The following is a 25,067-nucleotide window of genomic DNA, read 5'->3' as shown; positions in this document are numbered from 1 at the left end:
ATAGTGAGTGAGAGAGTGAGTGAGTGACTGAAAGAGATAGTGAGTGATGAGTGAATGAAAGAGATAGTGAGTGAGTGTGTGATGAGTGAATGAAAGAGATAGTGAGTGAGTGTGTGATGAGTGACTGAAAGAGATAGTGAGTGAGTGTGTGATGAGTGAATGAAAGAGATAGTGAGTGATGAGTGAATGAAAGAGATAGTGAGTGAGTGTGTGATGAGTGACTGAAAGAGATAGTGAGTGATGAGTGAATGAAAGAGATAGTGAGTGAGTGTGTGATGAGTGACTGAAAGAGATAGTGAGTGATGAGTGAATGAAAGAGATAGTGAGCGAGTGTGTGATGAGTGAATGAAAGAGATAGTGAGTGAGTGAGTGAGTGAGTGAGTGAAATATACAGTGAGTGTGTGAAAGACATAGTGAGTGAAAGATATAGTGAGTGATGAGTGAATGAAAGAGATAGTGAGTGAGTGAGAGATAGTAGTGAGTGTGGATGAGTGACTGAAAGAGATAGTGAGTGAGTGTGTGATGAGTGACTGAAAGAGATAGTGAGTGAGTGTGTGATGAGTGACTGAAAGAGACAGTGAGTGAGTGTGTGATGAGTGACTGAAAGAGATAGTGAGTGAGTGAGTGAGTGAAATATATAGTGAGTGTGTGAAAGACATAGTGAGTGAAAGATATAGTGTGTGATGAGTGAATGAAAGAGATAGTGAGTGAGTGAGTGAGTGAAATATACAGTGAGTGTGTGAAAGACATAGTGAGTGAAAGATATAGTGAGTGATGAGTGAATGAAAGAGATAGTGAGTGAGTGAGTGATGAGTGACTGAAAGAGATAGTGAGTGATGAGTGAATGAAAGAGATAGTGAGTGAGTGTGTGATGAGTGACTGAAAGAGATAGTGAGTGATGAGTGAATGAAAGAGATAGTGAGTGATGAGTGAATGAAAGAGATAGTGAGTGAGTGTGTGATGAGTGACTGAAAGAGATAGTGAGTGATGAGTGAATGATAGAGATAGTGAGTGAGTGTGTGATGAGTGAATGAAAGAGATAGTGAGTGAGTGAGTGAGTGAGTGAGTGAGTGAAATATACAGTGAGTGTGTGAAAGACATAGTGAGTGAAAGATATAGTGAGTGATGAGTGAATGAAAGAGATAGTGAGTGAGTGAATGAAAGAGATAGTGAGTGTGTGATGAGTGACTGAAAGAGATAGTGAGTGAGTGTGTGATGAGTGACTGAAAGAGATAGTGAGTGAGTGTGTGATGAGTGACTGAAAGAGATAGTGAGTGAGTGTGTGATGAGTGACTGAAAGAGATAGTGAGTATGTGAGTGAGTGAAATATATAGTGAGTGTGTGAAAGACATAGTGAGTGAGTGAGTGAGTGAGTGAGTGAAAGATATAGTGAGTGAGTGTGTGATGAGTGAATGAAAGAGATAGTGAGTGAGTGTGTGAGTGTGTGATGAGTGAGTGAAAGATATAGCGAGTGTGTGAAAGAGATAGTGAGTGAGAGAGTGAGTGAGTGACTGAAAGAGATAGTGAGTGATGAGTGAATGAAAGAGATAGTGAGTGAGTGTGTGATGAGTGAATGAAAGAGATAGTGAGTGAGTGTGTGATGAGTGACTGAAAGAGATAGTGAGTGATGAGTGAATGAAAGAGATAGTGAGTGAGTGTGTGATGAGTGAATGAAAGAGATAGTGAGTGAGTGTGTGATGAGTGACTGAAAGAGATAGTGAGTGATGAGTGAATGAAAGAGATAGTGAGTGAGTGTGTGATGAGTGAATGAAAGAGATAGTGAGTGAGTGAGTGAGTGAGTGAGTGAGTGAAATATACAGTGAGTGTGTGAAAGACATAGTGAGTGAAAGATATAGTGAGTGATGAGTGAATGAAAGAGATAGTGAGTGAGTGAGTGACTGAAAGAGATAGTGAGTGTGTGATGAGTGACTGAAAGAGATAGTGAGTGAGTGTGTGATGAGTGACTGAAAGAGATAGTGAGTGTGTGATGAGTGACTGAAAGAGATAGTGAGTGTGTGATGAGTGACTGAAAGAGATAGTGAGTGAGTGTGTGATGAGTGACTGAAAGAGATAGTGAGTGAGTGTGTGATGAGTGACTGAAAGAGATAGTGAGTGAGTGTGTGATGAGTGACTGAAAGAGATAGTGAGTGTGTGATGAGTGACTGAAAGAGATAGTGAGTGATGAGTGAATGAAAGAGATAGTGAGTGAGTGTGTGATGAGTGACTGAAAGAGATAGTGAGTGAGTGTGTGATGAGTGACTGAAAGAGATAGTGAGTGAGTGTGTGATGAGTGACTGAAAGAGATAGTGAGTGTGTGATGAGTGACTGAAAGAGATAGTGAGTGATGAGTGAATGAAAGAGATAGTGAGTGATGAGTGAATGAAAGAGATAGTGAGTGATGAGTGAATGAAAGAGATAGTGAGTGAGTGTGTGATGAGTGACTGAAAGAGATAGTGAGTGAGTGTGTGATGAGTGACTGAAAGAGATAGTGAGTGAGTGTGTGATGAGTGACTGAAAGAGATAGTGAGTGAGTGTGTGATGAGTGACTGAAAGAGATAGTGAGTGAGTGTGTGATGAGTGACTGAAAGAGATAGTGAGTGAGTGTGTGATGAGTGACTGAAAGAGATAGTGAGTGAGTGAGTGAGTGAGTGAGTGAGTGAGTGAAATATACAGTGAGTGTGTGAAAGACATAGTGAGTGAAAGATATAGTGAGTGATGAGTGAATGAAAGAGATAGTGAGTGAGTGAGTGAATGAAAGAGATAGTGAGTGTGTGATGAGTGACTGAAAGAGATAGTGAGTGATGAGTGAATGAAAGAGATAGTGAGTGAGTGTGTGATGAGTGACTGAAAGAGATAGTGAGTGAGTGTGTGATGAGTGACTGAAAGAGATAGTGAGTGAGTGTGTGATGAGTGACTGAAAGAGATAGTGAGTGAGTGTGTGATGAGTGACTGAAAGAGATAGTGAGTGAGTGTGTGATGAGTGACTGAAAGAGATAGTGAGTGAGTGTGTGATGAGTGACTGAAAGAGATAGTGAGTGAGTGAGTGAGTGAGTGAGTGAGTGAGTGAAATATACAGTGAGTGTGTGAAAGACATAGTGAGTGAAAGATATAGTGAGTGATGAGTGAATGAAAGAGATAGTGAGTGAGTGAGTGAATGAAAGAGATAGTGAGTGTGTGATGAGTGACTGAAAGAGATAGTGAGTGATGAGTGAATGAAAGAGATAGTGAGTGAGTGTGTGATGAGTGACTGAAAGAGATAGTGAGTGAGTGTGTGATGAGTGACTGAAAGAGATAGTGAGTGAGTATGTGAGTGAGTGAAATATATAGTGAGTGTGTGAAAGACATAGTGAGTGAGTGAGTGAGTGAAAGATATAGTGAGTGAGTGTGTGATGAGTGAATGAAAGAGATAGTGAGTGAGTGAGTGAGTGTGTGATGAGTGAGTGAAAGATATAGCGAGTGTGTGAAAGAGATAGTGAGTGAGAGAGTGAGTGAGTGACTGAAAGAGATAGTGAGTGTGTGAGTGAGTGAACCAAACAGGGTTAAGTTAACAGAAAATAAATTGATTAGCCTATATTAGAATCCATAATTTCACACATCCTCACATTCAAACGGGAAGCAGAACCACCTCATCACATCCCTTACCACCACGCCACAATAAAACCTGTGATGGGGTGGAAAATTTCATCCCAAAATGGCTGCAGATCTCACATGTGGTCAAGTTCCTCACATAGCATAAATGCATTCAATCTGAAATATAATTTTCTTTGCATTAATAATGTAAAAAATGCAATAAAAAACAGTTTTCCCTATCTATTTTGCATGACGGGGTGGTTGGTTTGAGCTTGACAGACCCTGCCTAACATGAAAAAGCAACAAATAAACAAAGTAAAAGAATGTCTGTACTTGCCTGCTTTTGTTCTTGTTGGATACAAGGCTCAAATTATGTCATTTCCACTTTGTGATGTCATTTAAAGCAACAGTGTATTATTTATAGATAAAACAAGTTATTGTGACGGGTGGTAAGTCAAACTGAGGGACGCACACAAATCATAAAATATTTACAAACAAAATAAGGTTTATTTTGAATAAAAATATCTTATATATACAGGGACACACATAAAATCCTGAAAATAATAAATGTTTGAAAAAAATATATAACTTATTTGGTGATATTTTAGATGCAAATGTCATGTTGGTCAACACGGACATGTGAAATTGGCTATGTACTAATGAAAAATTATTAAAAATAGTATAACTTTAACCTTTGGAATCACACTTTGGGACATATTTTGTGCCTTATGCATCTCATCAAACACTGCGGACCCAAATTACACCCGTTTCATAGAATGACTCTTTTACTTCTTATGGGGTTCTCCTAATGTCCCGGATCGCCATGGATACTGCTGATATCAAGACATAGTGTAAAAGGAGTTATATTTTTTGTTTGTTCTCACCCAAAGCTGATTGGTTCGCTTCGGAAGACACAGATTAAACCACTCGAGTTTTATGGATTATTTTTAGGCTGCCTTTAAATCCTTTGGGAGGCTTGCACATTTGGTCACCATTTACTTGCATTGTTTGTACAAACAGACGCCATATCTCCATTAATATATATTTGTTGGTGTTCCGTGGAAGAAAGTCATACACGTTTGTGACGACGTAAGAATGTGTAAATTATTAGAATGATAATTTTTGGGTGAACTGTTCCCTTAAATATTGGTAATTCAGGCCTCCATCCAAACCTTTATCTACATAACTTATTTTGTTCATTCTTTTTAGTTTGCCGTGGTTTATAAAGAAGCATATACATGTTTTTTTGATTGCCTAAAATTATGAAACATCCTTGTCCACAGTGCAACTGTTTACTGTTTACTATTTACCTCACAAAGCTCATTACAGCCACTACTCTCTCGTGCGTGTAAGGGCCGGTTACGTAAACGCCCTGAGCAGCTCTCTCGTTGGCTGATGAGAGTGTCTATCAAAGCTACTTCGGCCAATAGACTCGTTCTTCGCTCTCAAACGGTGGCGGCCATGTTGTATCCGCGGGGGATTGGAGATCCTTCGCACGGAACGGAGTCTGGCTTCGGGAGTTCACGGCGGGGTTCTCGGGCTTGAGCTCGTCTGGATTTTACAACATTATAGATCTACACTCCTCGCTATGAGCCGTCCGTCCTCTGCGGGTGGTGCGGCCGGAGGATTCGGAGCTGGCAAAGCAGGAGGAAGTAAGCATGGAGGCTCCGGAGGGACGACCGCCGCCGCGGCCGCAGTAGCAGCAGCAGCAGCAGCAGCAGCAGCCGCCTCCGCCGCGGGGGTATCTGGCTCCGTCACGGGCTCCGGCTCGGTCCCTGCGGCCGCTGTAGCCCTTCCAGCCGCAGCGCTACCAGGACAATCAGCCGAACTGACAGCGCTGTTTGAGTGCCCCGTGTGTTTCGACTATGTGCTGCCTCCGATATTGCAGTGCCAGGCAGGGCATCTGGTGTGTAATCAGTGTCGCCAAAAGCTCAGCTGTTGCCCGACCTGTCGCGGCCCTCTGACACCGAGCATAAGGAACTTGGCAATGGAAAAAGTTGCATCCACTCTGCCGTTTCCGTGTAAGGTAAGAACGACCGCTAGTGCGACTGACTGGCTCACACAGGGCTCTGGTCAGCCTTTATAACGCACTGAAAGTTGTCTTTGCAACATTGTTTCATTCTGCACTCTGTGCCACACGCTGAAGTAACAACATATTATTCATCATTCTATGATCCCACATTATAAGTGGCAGTTACATTCAGCAGTTTATGACTACACATTCTATGACTATAAATTCTTAAGCTCCTTTAGATCTTTAAGCATTCTGCGATCACACACAGTTAGCAACATGTTTCATTCAGTACTATATGATGACACTGAACTAGCAGTTAGTTAAAGTGTGGTTATATCTTGTAACTAAAGCTCAGATGCAACAGGTGTGTGTTACTTCAAACAAAGAAGATTAGATGCTTCTCCTTCATTCATATTTTTTGTCTCTTTCCCTCTCCTCACAATTTGATATCAAGTATCCATGTGAAATTAATTCGGGTTAGGAACCATCATCCTAATGTGTTAAAGGAGTTTGGTGACTTGGTTCAAAAATAACAGCATCAGATAGATCCATATTCACCCTGGCTTAGTCCATATTCTGATGTTTGTAAATGTTTTTCGATGTTAACTATACCTTAACATGCAAAGGCAACTTTAAGGAAGCCAAAGTGACATGAAAAATGTAAACACTGTGACTCTGTGGTTAGATCAAGCCAGGAGTGTGACTAGAGTCTGCCAAGATCAGGGGCTGAGCTCATGGTCCATTTTAGACATAAGAGGTATACTGTGAACAAAGTTTTTCTGAACGAGTTTCGAGCCCTGCTAAATGCTTAACCCCCTTGCAATTGCTGTTATATTTGTTAAAATAATATAGAATTCTCATAACATTTAACCATTATTAATGATTCAATAATAATAATAATAATGTATTTATAAATGCCTGTTAAAATTAGGTCACACAAAAATGTAAATTCTATAATAATTTTCTCACCCTCATTATGTTCGAAACCTATGTGACTTACTTTCTTTCATGGAACACAAAAGGAAATGTTAGGAGGAGATGCATGTTAGTCTCAGTCACTTTTAACTTTCATTGAATAAATCTTTAGATACAATATAAGTAAATGGTGACTGAGACTGTCTTTCTGTCTAACATCGTCTTTTGTCCACAGAAGAAAGTCATACAGAACGACATATGGGTGAGTAAATTATGACAGAACTTACATTTTTGAGTGAACTTTACCCTGCTGAAAAAACAACCTATGCTGGTTTTAGCTGGTTTCCCAGGCTGGTCTGTTGGCTGTTTTAGAGGGGTTTTGATCACTTTTCAGCTGGTGAGGCTTGGAGACCAGCAAAAACCAACAAACCAGCTTAGGCTGGTCTAGGCTGTTTTTAAGGAAATACTGATGTCCATTGTAAGTGAGACATTAATCATCAAGGTTTCATGATGATAGCAGTTAAAGAGAACAGTTTCTCAAGGTCATACATTTTATCTGCTTTACACAATTTTATTGTCTGTTCAAGTTCAATACAAAATCTACATACCAACCTTAGTATTAAAAAGTGTTCCTTATGATAGGAAAAAAAATCAATCAAATAGAAACATCTTTATGAACAAATTAAATTAAATGATAAACAGTACAGACAATATAAATTCAGTACGGAGTATAACACCGTATAACTGTAGGTGTTGAGTGATGATTTATATGATTATTATTTACACGATACATTTATTATATCAATATACAGTTGAAATCAGAAGTTTACATACACTTAGGTTGAAGTCATTAAATAAAAATTTTTTTAACTGCTCCACAGATTTAATATTAGCAAACTATTGTTTTGGCAAGTCATTTAGGACATCTACTTTGTGCATGACACGACACTTTTCCAACAAAAGTTTACAGACAGATTGTTTCACTTTTAATTGACTATATCAAAATTCCAGTGGGACAGAAGTTTACATACACAAAGTTAACTTTGCCTTTAAGCAGCTTGGAAATTTACAGAAATTAATGTCAAGCCTTTAGACAATTAGCTTCTGATAGGAGGTGTACTGAATTTGAGGTGTACATGTGGATGTATTTTAAGGTCTTCATTCAAACTCAGTGCCTCTTTGCGTGACATCATTATGTCTCCTAGAGATGAATGTAGTTTGTTGCGAAAAGTGTGAATCAATCCCAGAACAACAGCAAAGGACCTTGTGAAGATGCTGGAGGAAACCAGTAGACAAGTATCTATATCCACAGTAAAACGAGTCCTATATCAACATTACCTGAAAGGCTGCTCGGCAAGGAAGAAGACACTGCTCCAAAACCAACCTAAAAAGCCAGACTACAGTTTGCAAGTGCACATGGGGATAAAGATCTTACTTTTTGGAGAAATTTCCTCTGGTCTGATGGAACAAAAATTGAACTGTTTGGCCATAATGACCATCATTATGTTTGGAGGAAAAAGGGTGAGGCTTGCAAGCAAAAGAACACCATTCCCACTGTGAAGCATGGGGTGGCAGCATCATGTTGTGGGGTGCTTTGCTGCAGGAGGGACTGTTGCACTTCACAAAATAGATGGCAACATCTCAAGACATCAGTCAGGAAGTTAAAGCTCAGTCGCAAATGGGTCTTCCAAATGAACAATGACAAGAAGCATAACTCAAGTTGCAAAATGGCTTAAGGACAACAAAGTCAAAATATTGAGGTGGCCATCAAAAAAGCCCAGACCTCAATCTGAATTTGTGGGCAAAACTGAAAAAGTGTGTGAGAGCAAGGAGACCTACAAACCTGACTAAGTTACACCAGTTCTGTCTGAAGGAATGGGCCAAAATTCCAGCAACTTATTGTGGAGGGCTATACCAAAACGTTTGACCCAAGTTAAACAATTTAAAGGCAATGATACCAAATACTAACAAAGTGTATGTAGACTTCTGACCCACTGGGAATGTGATGAAAGAAATAAAAGCTGAAATAAATAATTCTCTCTACTATTTTTCTGACTTTTCACATTCTTAAAATAAAGTATTGATCCTAACTGATATAAATAGGGAATGTTTTCTATGATTAAATGTCAGGAATTGTGAAAAACAGTTTAAATGTATTTGGCTAAGGTATATGTAAACTTCTGACTTCAACCGTAGACATATAATATATATATATATATGTGTTGTGTATTATATTAATTAATATATTATGCCAAACTCAAAACCTCTGCCCTAGTACTTAATGAGAGCCAGTGAAGTAAAAAGACTATTTATTCTTTAGCTGCTTGAGGGAGTAGAGAGTAACGTCTTGCATGATGATTTGTAAATCGTCTTTATATTTACATGGTTTATATTTATAATGGTTCTTAAAACAAACCACTTTGATCATTTTTCCCCCTGAAATTGCTTCATCAATGCTCAATAGAAATAATTATTTTTTTCTGTAATCATACACAGAGATTAGTAAACAACACATTTTCTTTAAGTTGTGCATTTAGCTCTGTTATACCCTATCATGCGGCGCCAGCGCGTGCCTACCATTTCTTGATGCCATCGAACTTTGAATGTTTTGGATCCTGTTCTCATCGTGATGTAAAAAACTGTCTAATATCTGCCTGAAAAAAGAATGAACAACTCATTTTAACATATTATAAAAGGTAGTAGCTAGCTAGTCATTGACTTTGTTATACAGAGGACCAGGGTGATCAGAATGGGATCAACGGTCCACCGCTCTGGCCTGGACCAACACTGCTGCATTTTCCCAAACGATACCGAACAGCCTCTTTTAGTTGTTTCACCTCTTGGACACTTTATATTCCAACTTTCATAGCTAAATATCTTAAATATGTAAAATATGCTTAATGTTGTTAAATGTGATCATTATGTTCTCATTTGATTTTTGAAAAACCTTTCCTCTCCCACCACAAAAAACAACAAAAAAATGATAAACTATACAAGTGGTATTCGTCTTTTTCATATTTAGATCATATCCCTCAAATTTGTGCTCTTGACTTTAATTGCCTCCTGAGCTGTACTTGAGCCGTCCAGCCGCGCTTCGCCTTCGCACCACCTGCAAACTAGACCTGTAGTAGTCCTGTCAGTCATTTATTTATTTATGATTTTGTTTCTTTCAAATCAGTTTTTGAAGCAAAGAGTTTTAACTGAAAAAACAATAATAAAAAAGACCCAGAGCACCAAAAAAAAAATCACAATAATTATATCCGTGGCTATAGAAAAAACATTGAGGGCTATAGCCCAATAGCCAGGGCCTAGTCACGCCTGTGGATCAAACGTTACTCTGTATGTTTGCACATCTGTCATTCGAGCCACATTGTTTCAACAAGATAAAGCTGTTAGTTAATAATGTTACGCAGGGGGTGGTGTATTAACTTATGTGGATATCAAATTATAATTTGTGTAATTTACACCTACGCCATAAAGCCGTTTAATGCACAAATGCTGCTGAAGATATGAAAGTGGCGCACTTTGTAATACGACTGATGCATTGCGCTGCAATAGTGGGGTTTCCCTCTACATCAGGGTTACCCTGACTTAAGCACTTGCACACTCTTCAAAATCATGTAAGAATGCAACTTATGCCTTAACATAGACAAATAAGGTGGGATTTCGAGAGAAATTGCGTGTTTCCGTGTGTGAGCACTTTCTCTTTTTTCTACGTTTCAGAATGCCGCTTTCTGGGAAACCCCAGAATAAACAATTTTCTTAAAGGAATAGTCCACCCAAGAATAAAAGTTCTCTCATAATTTACTCACATGTTTAGGATGACATGAGGGTATGACTTTTTCTTCTACAGATCACAAATGAAGATTTTAAGAATATCTATGCTCTGTATGCCCATATAATGCAAGTGAATGGTGACCAAAACTTTGAAGCTCCAAAAAACACAAAGGGAACACAAAATTAATCCAGACACCATTGGTTAAATCCATATCTTCAGAAGCAAAATGATAGATGTGGGTGAGAAATAGACCAATACTTAAAGGGATAGTTCACCCAAAAATGAAAATTATCTCATCATCTCATGCTATCTCAGATTTTGCATGAAAACAAAAGAAGAATGTGGAAGTGGACTGTTGTCTGTACATATTAAGCTGGTATAAGAGAAACTATTTTAACTGAAACATGATACACACATCACCTTAAAAGACATGACTTGTGTTTACAGGCACTTCTCTGTTGTTGTTTTATGTCCTTTTTAACACTTGGACTGTTTGTGCTTTTAAGTTTTGTTTTTCTGTGGCCTGAAACATCACCATGATTGCTTCATCAGTACATTAAAGTTGTATTCTCTATGTTATCGCTGGCCTATGAAAGTTGATCACAACCCTTGTTCACTGGTAAGTATATAATTGACCACATGTCCATTTTCTTTCCAGAGGGATGTAGTGAAAATGAGCTGGAGTTTTGGAATTATTTTGGAAAAGTGATTGCCGTAGTTATTCACACAACAGGTTTTTCAGAGTGACTGCTCTATACAGAAGAAATCTAGGAATGGAAACGACAACTTCCCTTCAAGATGCTTGCAGAGGTACTTGACATTGAGAATGTTTGAGTGGTCAATAACATTGACATGCCTACTGGTGTTGTAGTTGTACTACCTGAATATTTATTTTGTAAGATCGTCAGGCCAAAAAATTGCTTAAAAGCTGCTTAAATCAAGTGATCTAGCTTAAAAATGCTGGCAGTTAGTTTTTATTACTTCCATCCATCCATAAACTGATGACAAACCAATAATTTCAAGCAAAGGCTAGATTTAGAAAGCATAGTGGATAGGACTGTGTATTGATGCAGATTTCCTGATTCTATTCCAATTCATAAGCTCTCAGTTCAATTTTGATTCAGTAATATATCAATTCACATGTGTATATTTCAGTAATAATGTCCCTTTTACTTAAATTATGAATGAAGATCTCTCCCAGCTAATGCTGTTAATTAAACAGAGGACCATTTAGCTAAGTACATTACAAAAATATAAATTTTACTAATTATATTTTATTAGTTTTTCATCACTTTGGTCACATTTTGTCTTTTTAAATATTAACATTCATCTAGGGTATTCAATCAATAAATACAATTTTGGGGCCTATTTTAAGAGCGCTAGCACTAAGTGCAGTGATATGTCATTATAAATAATCTGCCATAATAGCAAAGTCAGTGGGCAGGGCAATGAAATTTTGGTATTTTCGTGCAGCATGTGCCAAGCCTAGGCGCAAGTTGGTTTGACGAAATCACTCTCGCAACACGCTAATAGGCTGGGTCAAGTGCAATTTAATTTAATTAAAACCGTCTGCATCCTATTATACAGTAGTCCATTCCCTGTCAAACACCAGCGATATAAACAAAGACAGCACATTTATAAGAAGCTGGTGTAAATGGACTGTATACAATGAATTACAAGAATAAAAATATGCTCCTGCTCATTTTATATGATTAGAAAAGGTTATTCTCGTCAGGATTTGGATGAACACTTTGGATGTATGTTATATTATTGGGAATGTAAGTATTATTAATAATGTCCATCTACTGACACAAATAATGGCTAGTATTAACAGTGATTTTATTGGCAGTGGGCACGTACTTCACTTCTACCAGTTGATTTTGAACAATTAAATGAGTTTATTGAAAAAAAAAATAACCAAAATATTTCAATTCAAATTACACTTAAAATTAAACAAAAATATAATAAAAAATAATGTTATATATATATATATATAAAAAATCACATATTAAATCCAAACATTTTATCCTCCAACTTCTTTCACCAGCACCTTTGCAGACTTAAAAATCACTATTACAACGGGTGGAAAAATACAAATTAGATAATAAATACAATTTTAAATATAACTAGATAAAGTTTGTGGACAAACTTTAGGTTGGCTTGAAAAAGCCTGGTCTGAAATTTTTTAGACAGACAGACCGATGACTAACAAGTTACCAGGGTGATACTAACAAGTCAAATGAGCCACCCCAGAAATGTATACAATGTTCAGCTGCAGAGATGTGTTTTGCTACTTGGTTGCTAGGGTAACCCCATCTGGTTGCTAGGCAGATACCAGGGTGATACTCAAAATGCTCCTTGTCAGCCTGAGTCAGATGAGCCAACCCGGAAGTGTCTATGATGTTCTGGTGCAGAAATATATATTTTTTTTTACTTGGTTGCTAGACAGTTACCAGGGTGATACTCAAACTGCTCCTTGCCAGCCTGAGTCAAATGAGCCAACCCGGAAGTGTCTACGATGTTCTGATCCTGAGATATGATCTAAATGATGATAGATAGATAGACAAACAGAAGGATAGATAGAAAGCTAGATAGAGGCACAGAAGGTAGACAGACATACAGAAAGGTAGATAGGCAGGCAGGCACAGACAGACAGGCAGATAGATAGGACAGAGAGAGAAACCGATAGAGACAGATAGAATTGTATTGCTATGGCTACAAAGCTTGATTGAATTTGATAGAAAGAAAAGATTGGATAGAGTGGCCCTAAGCTTATTAAAAGGGCAGATAGAAATTTTATAGAAGAGTAGCCTGAACATGTTAAAGTTTTCTATTGGTGGCTCAGATTTGAATTTTGACAGTTAGAGTTTGAATAGTCCTGGCTCATCTGAACATTCCATCAATGTAAGTGAATGGGATTTTTCCGATATTTGATAGTCCGCTGTGGGATAACCTTAAGTCCGATCAGTTAGAAAAGATATAGCTCCCTATTCTGCACACAGTGCCACCAGCGGTTTTATATGTATATAATATAACATATCAAGTTACATAAAAGACCTTATGAACATTTTTAATAAATTCGTTAATGCAATTTAATGAGTATAGTAAAATAATAGAATTTTAGTAACTGTGTTGTGGATTGTTTATCATGAGGATGTATTATTCATTTTTAGTTTTTTTAGAGACTTCTTGATTTTGCACTACATAGTGCATTATGGTAACGTTGCATTCACAAGATAAGCATAAGCATTTTCCTCCCATTGTACTGGAGGGTTGCACATAGAGTAAAAGATCAATCTTGGGATATAAGAATCAATATCAAGATTGTTCAAATGATGATCACGATGTATCTAAAAATCTATATTTTTACCCACCCCTAATAGACAATAATAGATCCTAATTGACCCTGTAATGTAAATTCCTGGTCCTATTGTACACAATTTATTCCAAATTTAGATAATGTTTGTCGTCTTAATTTTTTTTAAAGGGTTATAACTAGCTTCGCCTCGAAGACAACTTTTCTAATTGACATATGTCCCAAATGCCTCTTAACTTTTGAATACCTCTTTCTAACTCCATTCTGGTAAGAAACGGCCACTTTTCACCATCCAATCAATATCCTAAGAGTCAAATCAAGTGTCCTTCCCTCCATTTTCTGTTTTGCTACTTGAATGGCCTGTTTCACTTTTAAATCTATCAGGTTGTGGAAATTAAATGGGTAGTGACTTGTGAATAAGGGATGTATGTGAGGAATCTATTAATCGTGTACTCATTCGGCACCAGCTATTCGACTACTAAAACATAACTCAAATAGCACAGATTGATTGTGAAATGCTAAAAGTTTTCACTAATGAAAACAATTATGTGATAATCTTTATGTAGAGTTTATACAGGTGCATTTTGTTCCATAATTTAATTAAAAAAGTGGAACTTTCATATATTCTAGATTCATTTCACATAAAGTGAAATATTTCAAGCCTTTTTTTGCTTTAATCTTGATGATTACGGCTTACAGCTCATGGAAATCAAAAATCCAGTATCAAAATATTAGAATTTATAATACAGAAATGTCGACCTTCTGAAAAGTATGTTAATTTATGTACTCAATACTTGGTCGGGGCTCCTTTTGGACAAATTACTGCATCAATGCGGCGTGGCATGGAGGCAATCAGCCTGTGGCACTGCTGAGGTGTTATGGAAGCCCAGGTTGCTTTGATAGCGGCCTTCAGCTCGTCTGTATTGTTGGGTCTGGTGTCTCTCATTTTCCTCTTGACAATGCCCCATAGATTCTCAATGGGGTTCAGGTCAGGCGAGTTGTCTGGCCAATCAAGCACAGTAATGCCATGGTCAGCAAACCAGTTACTAGTAGTTTTGGCAGTGTGGGCAGGTGCCAAATCCTGCTGGAAAAGGAAATCAGCATCTCCATAAAGCTTGTCAGCAGATGGAAGCATGATGTGCTCCAAAATCTCCTGGTAGACGGCAGCATTGACCCTCGACCTGAGAAAACGCAGTGAACCAACTCCAGCAGATGACATGGCATCCCAAATCATCACAGACTGTAGAAAACTTCACACTGGACTTCAAGTAACTTAGATTCTGTGCCTCTCCACTCTTCCTCCAGACTCCGAGACCTTGATTTCCAATGAAATGCAAAATTTACTTTCATCTGAAAAAAGGATTTTGGACCAATGAGCAACAGTCCAGTTCTTTTTCTCTTTAGTTTAGGTAAGACTTACGTTGTCTCTTGTTCAGGAGTGGCTTGACGCTAGGAATACAACACTACCACTGTAATTCGTGCAAAATTCTTTATTCTAATATTTTGAGATATTGGATTTTTGATTTCCATTAGCTGTAAGCCGTAATCAACAAGATTACAACAACAAAAAAACCTTTCCACGATAGTCACATTTTTGAGATGCACCTGTATATGTTCATTACCCAAATGCCATCAGCATTGATTTCTATTGAAGCATCGGGTGAGTGCAAGTGTTTTATTATTATTATACTATTATTTTTCATTTTTATTCATGCATATTTTTCATTAAAAAAAATATTTGTTTTACTTTGTTTCATTAAATTGAGCTTATTTTGAAACCGTTCTTAGTAACTTATGTGAATAAAACAAAATGTAAATTTAATGTACATAATGTATTTTAATTTGAGTACTTGATTAATTTTTTTTTTTTCCTGAGTTAATGTACTACAAAATGAATCGATAATGCCCATTTCTATTGTGAATTGTGTTTCATGTTGACTTTCATGTTGTCAAAGTGAACTTGTATAAACACAGTCCTCTTCACATCATACTTTCCTCATCTGTGCACATGCAATCCTTCTAAATTATTACAAGTTGTTATGTAACGTGCTGTATCCATGACCATTCTCCTCGAGATACCGATGAAGTCAGAAGTTTACATACACCTTTGCCAAATACATTTAAACTAAATTTTTCACGATTCCTGACATTTAATCATAAAAAACATTCCCTGTCTTAGGTCAGTTTTTATTACTTTCATCACATTCCCAGTGGGTCAGAAGTTTACATACACTTTGTTAGTATTTGGTAGCATTGTCTTTAAATTGTTTAACTTGGGTTAAATGTTTTGGGTAGCCTTCCACAAGCTTCTCACAATAAGTTGCTGGAATTTTGGCATATTCCTCCAGACAGAATTGATGTAATAGTCAGGTTTGTAAGCCTCCTTGCTCCTAACATTGTTTTTAGCACTAAACAATGCAAAATAGCACATAAACGGGAGAGCCACTGCAAACAAGCTTTCTCTAGTGTTCATGAACTGCAAAGGATGTCAAGATGGTTGCTGAAAATGACTTAAATTTCACCAAAACTGATTGCATAACTTCAGAAGGCTTGTAATATGAGTCCTGAGTCACATGGACTACTTTTTATATTATTTATATATAAAAATTATATTTTTAAGCATTAAGCTGGGCACTATCCACTGCCATTGGAGTAAAAAGACGAAGAGCTGTCTTCATTAAAACCTCTCGTTTTGTCATATGGGCTTGAATGTTAGTGTCAAAGGGTTGAGAATATAATGACCGAATTATTCTTTTTTTTGGGTGAACTATTCCTTTAAATATATCCCCTTCAAGCAATGGCTCTACAGTACAGCCATACACTATCAAAAGGATGCCTTTCACTAATGAGTCTGACTCATGCAAGACCCTTGCATTCTGCTTCATTTTGTTGCACTCCATCTATCTCTTTTTGAAGAATGTATTTTACGTAAACATCCACTAAGGCAGGTGTCCGATCTGGGGTGTCTTTTTAAAGCAGTTCAAATGCTGAACAAATACAAATCAATTGAACACCAAGAATTATATAGGCTTAATAAAAGCAATTATAACACCAATAAGTGTGTATAGCAATCCAGTGCCACTGCCTAGTTTGTTTTTTGTTGTTCTCATAAACCTTCTCACTCTTAAAGGTGTCTATTGGCCCAAACAATGCAAGTGAATGGTGACCAAAATTTGAAGCTTCACAAGTACATAAAGGCAGCATAAAATAATCCATAAAACTCCAGTGGTTAAATCCATGTCTTCTGAAGCGATATGATAATTGTGGGTGAGAAACAAATCAATATTTAAGTCCTTTTTTACTATCAATCTCTACTTTCAAATTCTTCAATTGTTTTTGGCGATTCGTATTCTTTATGCATATCACCACCTACTGGGCAGGAGAAAACTTTATTGTAAAAAATATCTTAAATATTGATCTGTTCTCATCCACTCCTATAAGATCCCTTCTGAAGATTTGGATTTAACCGCTGTAGTCGTATTATGTTCTTAATGTGCTTTTGGAGCTTCAAAGTTTTGTTCACCATTCACTTGCCTACAGAGCTAAGATATTTTTTTCTAAAAATCTTCATTCGTTTTCTGCAGAAGAAAGTCAAACACACCTGGGATGGCATGAGGGTGAGTAAATGATGAGAGAATTTTTGGGTGGTCTATACCTTTGTTTCTGTTGTACTGTGACCGTACAACAGGTAGTTCACAGTAACATACTTAAGTTGAACCTCTGAAGCAGGAACTGCTCTTCCACAATCTAAAACTGATTGATTTGGTTTATTAGATAATAAGCTTCAGGAGAAGTGGAAAAGGAAATGGAAGACTTGGAACTCAGCCATAGTGTCTCCTCGGATGCCTTTGTAGTGCACCTCATGCAGGATGTCCATTTGGAGTACAGTCCAGAGAGTCTGGCAGGAAGAGCGCAGTTCCTCAGAGCTGTCAACTGAGAGCTGCTCTTTTTACACTCCAGGCTCAGGCAGCGGGCGTCTGTGTCCGTCTGCCATACATAACCAGATTAGACATGGATACACTTAGTCCCCTTGGGCTGGGATATTTTATTTTGCTGTGTGAGTCTATTTTGAGCCTGTTCTGTCTCTGTTAGAGATGGGTGTAAGTGAATTAGAGGTTTTTAATTAGTAGTGGGTGATTTATTCTTACCTACAGCACTCCGAATCACAGCAGTGCTGATGTAGGGCCATATCGCATGATTGTGAGTGTGATGATGCTTATATACAACAGTTCAATGAACAAGTATATTAAATTTTTTTTTGTGGAAAAACAGTACCGTCATAAAAAGAGCATTTGTGCATGGAACTACTTTCTTAGGAGACGGATCAGAATATGCCGTTGCTGGATTAAAATAAATGATGCGTGTGAGTGTGTGTGTTTTAGTGAGTGTGGGTGAGAGAGAGCGCAAGAACGCGTCCGAGCAGGAGCAGTTCTCCCTATTTCACCGTAACCAGAGAAAGAATCTTTCACTATAGAAACTGCAATGTCCTCCGCCATTTTGAACAGTACGTATTCTCCGATGTGTAATGAGTTGTGTAATTAATCAGTCTGTTGTGTCTCTCGGCTGTGATGAGCCATAATGCTGAAGTTGTTCGTTTAAAGCTATTTTCTAGCTGTAGTTGTGTAGTAGTAATATTAATATTACAAGCAATCGCGGAGCGCTGTTGTATGTAAACAATAACTGACGGGTTCACTTCACGTCACCAACTGGCTCATTACACACAAAAATTATCTTTTGCCACCACCTGCTGCTAACATATGTAATGTCAAAAAATACAAATAAAAAAACAGCACAAACACAAGCAGAGTGATACTGTGAAGCATGATGATGTCACACCATCAGTGCTCATGGAACGTCTCTCCTCCAATCAGATTAGAGAACCAGAACTAACTGTTGTATTTGTATGTGTGTGTATATATATATATATATATATATATATCACCTAAAGGATTATTAGGAACACCATACTAATAATGTGTTTGACCCCCTTTCGCCTTCAGAACTGCCTTAATTCTACGTGGCATTGATTCAACAAGGTGCTGAAAGCATTCTTTAGAAATGTTGGCCCATATTGATAGGATAGCATCTTGCAGTTGATGGAGATTTGTGGGATGCACATCCAGGGCATGAAGCTCCCGTTCCACCACATCCCAAAGATGCTCTATTGGGTTGAGATCTGGTGACTGTGGGGGCCATTTTAGTACAGTGAACTCATTGTCATGTTCAAGAAACCAATTTGAAATGATTCGAGCTTTGTGACATGGTGCATTATCCTGCTGGAAGTAGCCATCAGAGGATGGGTACATGGTGGCCATAAAGGGATGGACATGGTCAGAAACAATGCTCAGGTAGGCTGTGGCATTTAAACGATGCCCAATTGGCACTAAGGGGCCTAAAGTGTGCCAAGAAAACATCCCCCACACCATTACACCACCACCACCAGCCTGCACAGTGGTAACAAGGCATGATGGATCCATGTTCTCATTCTGTTTACGCAAATTCTGACTCTACCATCTGAATGTCTCAACAGAAATCGAGACTCATCAGACCAGGCAACATTTTTCCAGTCTTCAGCTGTCCAATTTTGGTGAGCTCTTGCAAATTGTAGCCTCTTTTTCCTATTTGTAGTGGAGATGAGTGGTACCCAGTGGGGTCTTCTGCTGTTGTAGCCCATCCGCCTCAAGGTTGTGCGTGTTGTGGCTTCACAAATGCTTTGCTGCATACCTCGGTTGTAACGAGTGTTTATTACAGGCAAAGTTGCTCTTCTATCAGCTTGAATCAGTCGGGCCATTCTCCTCTGACCTCTAGCATCAACAAGGCATTTTCGCCCACAGGACTGCCGCATACTGGGTGTTTTTCCCTTTTCACACCATTCTTTGTAAACCCTAGAAATGGTTGTGCATGAAAATCCCAGTAACTGAGCAGATTGTGAAATACTCAGACCGGCCCGTCTGGCACCAACAACCATGCCATGCTCAAAATTGCTTAAATCACCTTTCTTTCCCATTCTGACATTCAGTCTGGAGTTCAGGAGATTGTCTTGAGCAGGACCACACCCCTAAATGCATTGAAGCAACTGCCATGTGATTGGTTGATTTAGATAATTGCATTAATGAGAAATTGAACAGGTGTTCCTAATAATCCTTTAGGTGAGTGTATATATTCTCAAATATAGTCATGCAAGCATAGAGCTTTTCACAGAACATGCATATACACACAAATATGTCCACAAATACTTTATACAAATGAAAACACACATGCACAAACCTCTCCAGGCTCTCTGTATCAATTTTCATACATGAGCTGCACTGAGGAGTGGATCAAAAGCCCACTTTAACACACAGTGCCCCCCTCCCCCTCTTGTGTTATAACTGCCCCTTCATCATATCACCAGAGTAATGAATGTGAGCAGCCAATAATTAATTTCACAAACGACTTGCTCACAGGGTGACTTGCCCCTTTGCAGCTGTATGCGCACAAGCCGCATGTGTGCACTTGCTTGTGTGTATTTGTAGGTATGGTGAGAAATGACATGATCAGCATATTGACATATGAATTTCAGAGGGCAAAGTCATCTATTGGAATGCACAGAATGATAAATGAAAGACTGACTTGTGGGGAGAAAGAATAATCCAGCTCAAGTATTAAGGTTAATGCAGGGTTCTTTAAATGGCATTTGTTTATTTTTATTTTTTATTATTAGTTTATTTGACAGGGACAATGTACATTAATTAGCATTACTGCAAATGCACCAGAATTAGCCAAAAGGCTATTTTTCATCCGTTGTCCCTGGACAGATCGTAATATTGTCTACCTTAAAAAGAAAACAGCTTTAAAACATTACAAGGAAAATACAAAATATAAAAACTATAAAACAATATAACTCGTTAAATCCTTTAAATTAATACAGTGTACAAATTCACTATATTTTCAACATTAGGTTAAAATTAAATATAATAATGTTGAACACAGTTACCCAACAGGGACACAGATGACAGTACGATCAGGTAGAGGGAAATTGTAGCCTATATACTTATTAGTGTTGACATGACTGGTGTAATATGAACCAGTTTTTTAGTTGCTTTTTAAACAAAGTGTATGTAGTGAGTTCTCTAATATTCTGTGGAACAGAATTCCAATTTTGTGCTGCTGAGACTGAAAAAGCATGCTGGCTGAATGCAGTTTTCCGCAAAGGAACAACACAGTCTCCTCGGGCCGACCCCGTGTTACTCGCTGTGAGGAGTTTCTGATGTTTACAAATTTACTAAGTGGGGAGAAGACAGACCATAAATTATTTTATATAACAGACATAAGTTAGAATACTTGATAGCATTTTCCCAGCTTAAGAGTTTATGCTTTTGTAATATGGCACAATGGTGAGATCTAAATGATTTTTTATCCAAAATTTTGATTGTTTGCTTATAAAGTGACTCTAATGGTTTTAACGTTGTTTTCTTTGTTTGTGACCATGTTGTAAGGCAATAAGTGATGTGGGGCAAAACCATACTATACATAAACATTTTGGCGGCCTCAGTTGATAGGTGTGATCTAATAAAACGGAAATTTGCGATATTAAATTTAACTCGATTACAAACCAGTTTTATCTGTGATTTAAAGGTTAGTTTAGAGTCTATTACGATGCCTAGATATTTAAATTCTGACACAACTTTTATTTTTTCCCCTGACACATAAATATCATGCTGATTGTTTGTAGTGTTAGATTTCGAAAAGTACATTGAAACTGTTTTATTTACATTAAGTTTTAAACAAGATTGATTTAACCATTCAGAAACTTGAACCATTGACTGTGTAAGCTTTTCAGCAACTTGTCTCCTGTTTTTACCATGGGTATAAATAACTGTATCGTCAGCATACATTTGAATAAAAACGTCTGGACAACATGACGGTAGGTCGTTTATATAAAGCGAAAATAACAGTGGTCCCAAAATAGAACCCTGAGGAACCCCGTTGACGTAACAAGGGGCGGTGAGTGGCAGTCACTAATCCTGACTGACTGTGGGCGATTCGATAGATATGATTTTATCCATTTTACTGCATCTGATGAAAAATTGTATTTATTTAATTTGTTTAATAATATTGTATGATTTACAGTATCGAAAGCCTTTTTTAGATCGAGAAACACAGCTCCAACCACACCACCTTTATCCATTAGATGTTTAATATTTTCCATAAAAAAACAATTTGCAGTTTCCGCGGAATATTGAGTTCTAAAACCAAATTGCATAGAGTGAAGGGAAAATGTAGAAGTATTTAGATGTGTTATTATTTGTTGGGAAATTAATTTCTCTGCAACTTTTGATACTGTAGGTAAGATGCTGATTGGTCTATAATTATCCACTAACAATGGATCTCCATTTTTAAAAACTGGTACAACCGCAGCGGACTTCCACACCCTAGGAAATACTGCCTCAATAAAGGAGAGATTAATAATTTTAGTTACCGGTGTTAACAATGTGGAACTGAGTTCTTTCAGCATGCACATATCTATACCAAATATGTCTCTAGTTCTGGAAGCTTTTAATGTTCTAATTGTCTGTAAGACTTCAGATTCTGTCACTGTCCTTAAATCGAAAATAGGCTCTGAATTATTTATCGGGCAAATTTTTTCATTATTAGATGAAAAACTTTGAGCAATAATTGATACAGATTCAATAAAAAAATTATTGAAAGCACCTGCAACTTTGTTTGTGTTATTTATAATTTGTCCATCTATCTTAATTTCTACAAGTTTTTTCTTTTTTGTGTCCTGTCCTACAAGTTTCTTCAATTGGTTCCAAATTATTTTAGAATCCCTTTTGCGTTTTCTATTATTGTCAAAAAAAATCTGCTTTGGCCTTACGTTATAGCCTTAACCGTCTTATTTCTCAATGTTGTAAACAGATTTTTAGCACTAATTGACTTAGTTTTAATTGCTGTTTTTAACGCAAAATCCCTCTCTTTCATTAGTTTGAGTATATCTGAGTTCATCCAAGGAAGTATATTTTTATTGTGTTTGTGTTTAATTGTACTGCTAAAATCTTTAATTGTTCTCTCAATTATCGCCACGAAAGATGCACAATCCACTTCACAATTCGTTCCCGACAGTATGCGATCCCAATCTATCTGCTGGACAGCATTTATAAATCCTTCCTGGCAATTTTTGGGATTCCAACATACTCCCGTTCTCTGGCAGAATAAACAAATCTCTTTTTAGAGAGCTTTCTGCCACAAGGATCAAATTGTGATCAGAAAGACCAGCCAACATATTATATGATTTAGTTATTCTCTCGGGTCGGTTGGAAAATACTAGATCAATCTGAGTGCTGCTAGATGTAGTAATTCTCGTTGGCCCTTTGATCATTTGAACTAGATCAAATTTGTCAGTTATGTTTTTTAGTTTTCTTCTACATAATTTATCCTCCCAATTTATGTTTATATCCCCAAAAATAATGATCTCTTTATTTAGATTAGATTCTTTCAATAATTTTTCAAACTTTTCATAAAAACTGTCATCTGAAGATGGGGGCGATATATCGCAACAATTGTAAGAAACATCTGTTGTGATAGTGTGATGTTTAAACCCACACATTCTAGTTCATGATCATTCTGCCATTGAATTTCCTGACACTGAATGTTTTTTTATATATATCATGACACCACCACCCTTTGCTCCTTCTCTGTCTCTCCTGAACATATTATATCCAGGGATGTTAAGTGCTGCAGATGGAGCATTCTTATTGAGCCAGGTCTCAGATAGACATAAAAAATCCAAATTTGAATTAAGTAACAGATGATTAACTTGTTCTGTTTTTGACATGATGCTTCTGATATTTAAGTGCCCACCCAACAGACCTTTGGGTTTTGCTTTAAGGTCCCAAACTATTTTTGAGTGGTTAACAGTTTCAAAGAACGCCCATTTCCGGTGATTAGCTACCCCTGGATTAAGGCGCTTTCTGTTTGCTGACGTTACCATGGTGACCGAGCGGCCATGCCGAAAAGTTTGTTGTTGTTGTGTATCTGGATCTTGTCTCCCGCTCCCATACGAAGCGAAAACTGCACCACGCTTCATCAGAGGTAATGCGGTCATCTTTACACACCGCAGTTCAAGGTATTTTTTGGGGTTGATAGAGGGCAAATCTTTACACCACTAAGAATGTAACACCAAGTTTTATAGTATGTGTTGAAAGATTTGACTGTGTAGGCCTTATTACACTTATAGGATTGTTCACTCAAAAGCAATAGCTAATGTATTTTTGTAGCATATTTTGTATCAGGCTGCACTGTTCCAGGCATTTACTTTTCCCACTTCATAAAGAAATCCAAAGCACATCCCTTTTAATATAGGAACAGAATTGCTTTTCATCACGCACTGAGCAATATCATCCTCAGCTCCATCTTAAAATTAGATTATCTGATGCACTAGAATGCAATGCGCCTAAAGCGCCTACTTGCTGCTCTCTCGCTACAGCTGAGGGAGCCCGTGGAAAACGGTATTGACCTCCAGTGCTATGTCAGTAGCGTTCTGTATCTGCATTGTGGGCACACTGATGCGTCACTCTTTGGTTTTCTTGGCCGTTAACACTAATGATGAATGCAGTGATTCTCAACCACATTCACTCAGTGTCACATTCATGCCTGTTTAATGATGTGGCATCTGCCTCGCATAAAAGTCTGCCCAAAGGGCTCAGCCTTCAAATGGCACTCAACCGTTCATGGCTCACTGGCCACTAAGAAAATGGCTCAACGTGGAGCTTGGACAGGAAGTTGGGGAACAACGATCCACAGAAAAATGTATTAATCATTTAACAGTTAATGGCTTAATTGAGCTCTCTGTGAACTTTGGCACTCTAATGTAGGTGAAAAATTGGATGGAAATTATTACTGGTTTCAGTAGAGGTTTTATTAAAAAAAAAAAAAAGCTTCTGGTTTAAAGGCCACCCAAAAAAGAAAATTCTGTCATTGTTTAGTTGCCTTCATGTGCTGTGATATTTTATTTTATTTTATGGAACTCAAAGTGGAACCTTTTGAAGCTCTAAAATTAAATAAAAAAACATAAAATTAGTCCATATGAGTCATGTTTTTTATAAAGACCTCCATACAACAGCTTTGTCAGGGACACCAAAATTTGACTGCTATTCAGTGAAAATCTTCACTTCTGCTGCAGCTTACAAATGTCATTCTCATCTATTCAAACTGGCGTGCCTGCGTTCAGTTGTGAGATATTCTTTTTTTATTTTTTTTATTTATTTATTATTACAGGGACAGTGCATATTAATTAACATTGCTGCCAATATGCCAGAATTAGCCAGAAGGCTATTTTTCGTCTGCAGTCCCAGGACAGATGTTAAAAGTCACCCTAAAAAAGACTAAAATTACATTTATATATATATATAAAAAAAAATAAGTTGTACAATGCATTTAGTAAAAGATCCTATTATGTTAAAAAAAATAAAAAAATACAGTCGAATTACAGC

The 25,067-nt window shown here is 37.5% G+C and overlaps 1 protein-coding gene across 1 annotated transcript in view; it reads left to right on the top strand.

Moving 5' to 3' along the window:
• The first annotated feature begins 5,032 nt into the window (after positions 1-5,032).
• siah2l (seven in absentia homolog 2 (Drosophila)-like) overlaps positions 5,033-25,067 on the top strand; it is a 60,053-nt gene continuing 40,018 nt past the window's right edge. Inside the window, exon 1 of the mRNA XM_052099422.1 lies at positions 5,033-5,596. Coding sequence (XP_051955382.1) covers positions 5,159-5,596 — 438 coding nt within the window. The 5' untranslated portion in view covers positions 5,033-5,158. The remainder of the gene's footprint in view (positions 5,597-25,067) is intronic.

The sequence above is a fragment of the Xyrauchen texanus genome, chromosome 31 (assembly GCF_025860055.1).
Source record: "Xyrauchen texanus isolate HMW12.3.18 chromosome 31, RBS_HiC_50CHRs, whole genome shotgun sequence".
In the NCBI taxonomy this organism is placed as follows: domain Eukaryota; kingdom Metazoa; phylum Chordata; class Actinopteri; order Cypriniformes; family Catostomidae; genus Xyrauchen; species Xyrauchen texanus.
The sequence above is the reverse complement of the archived record's forward strand: the minus strand, read 5'-3'. Positions and strand labels throughout refer to the sequence as shown.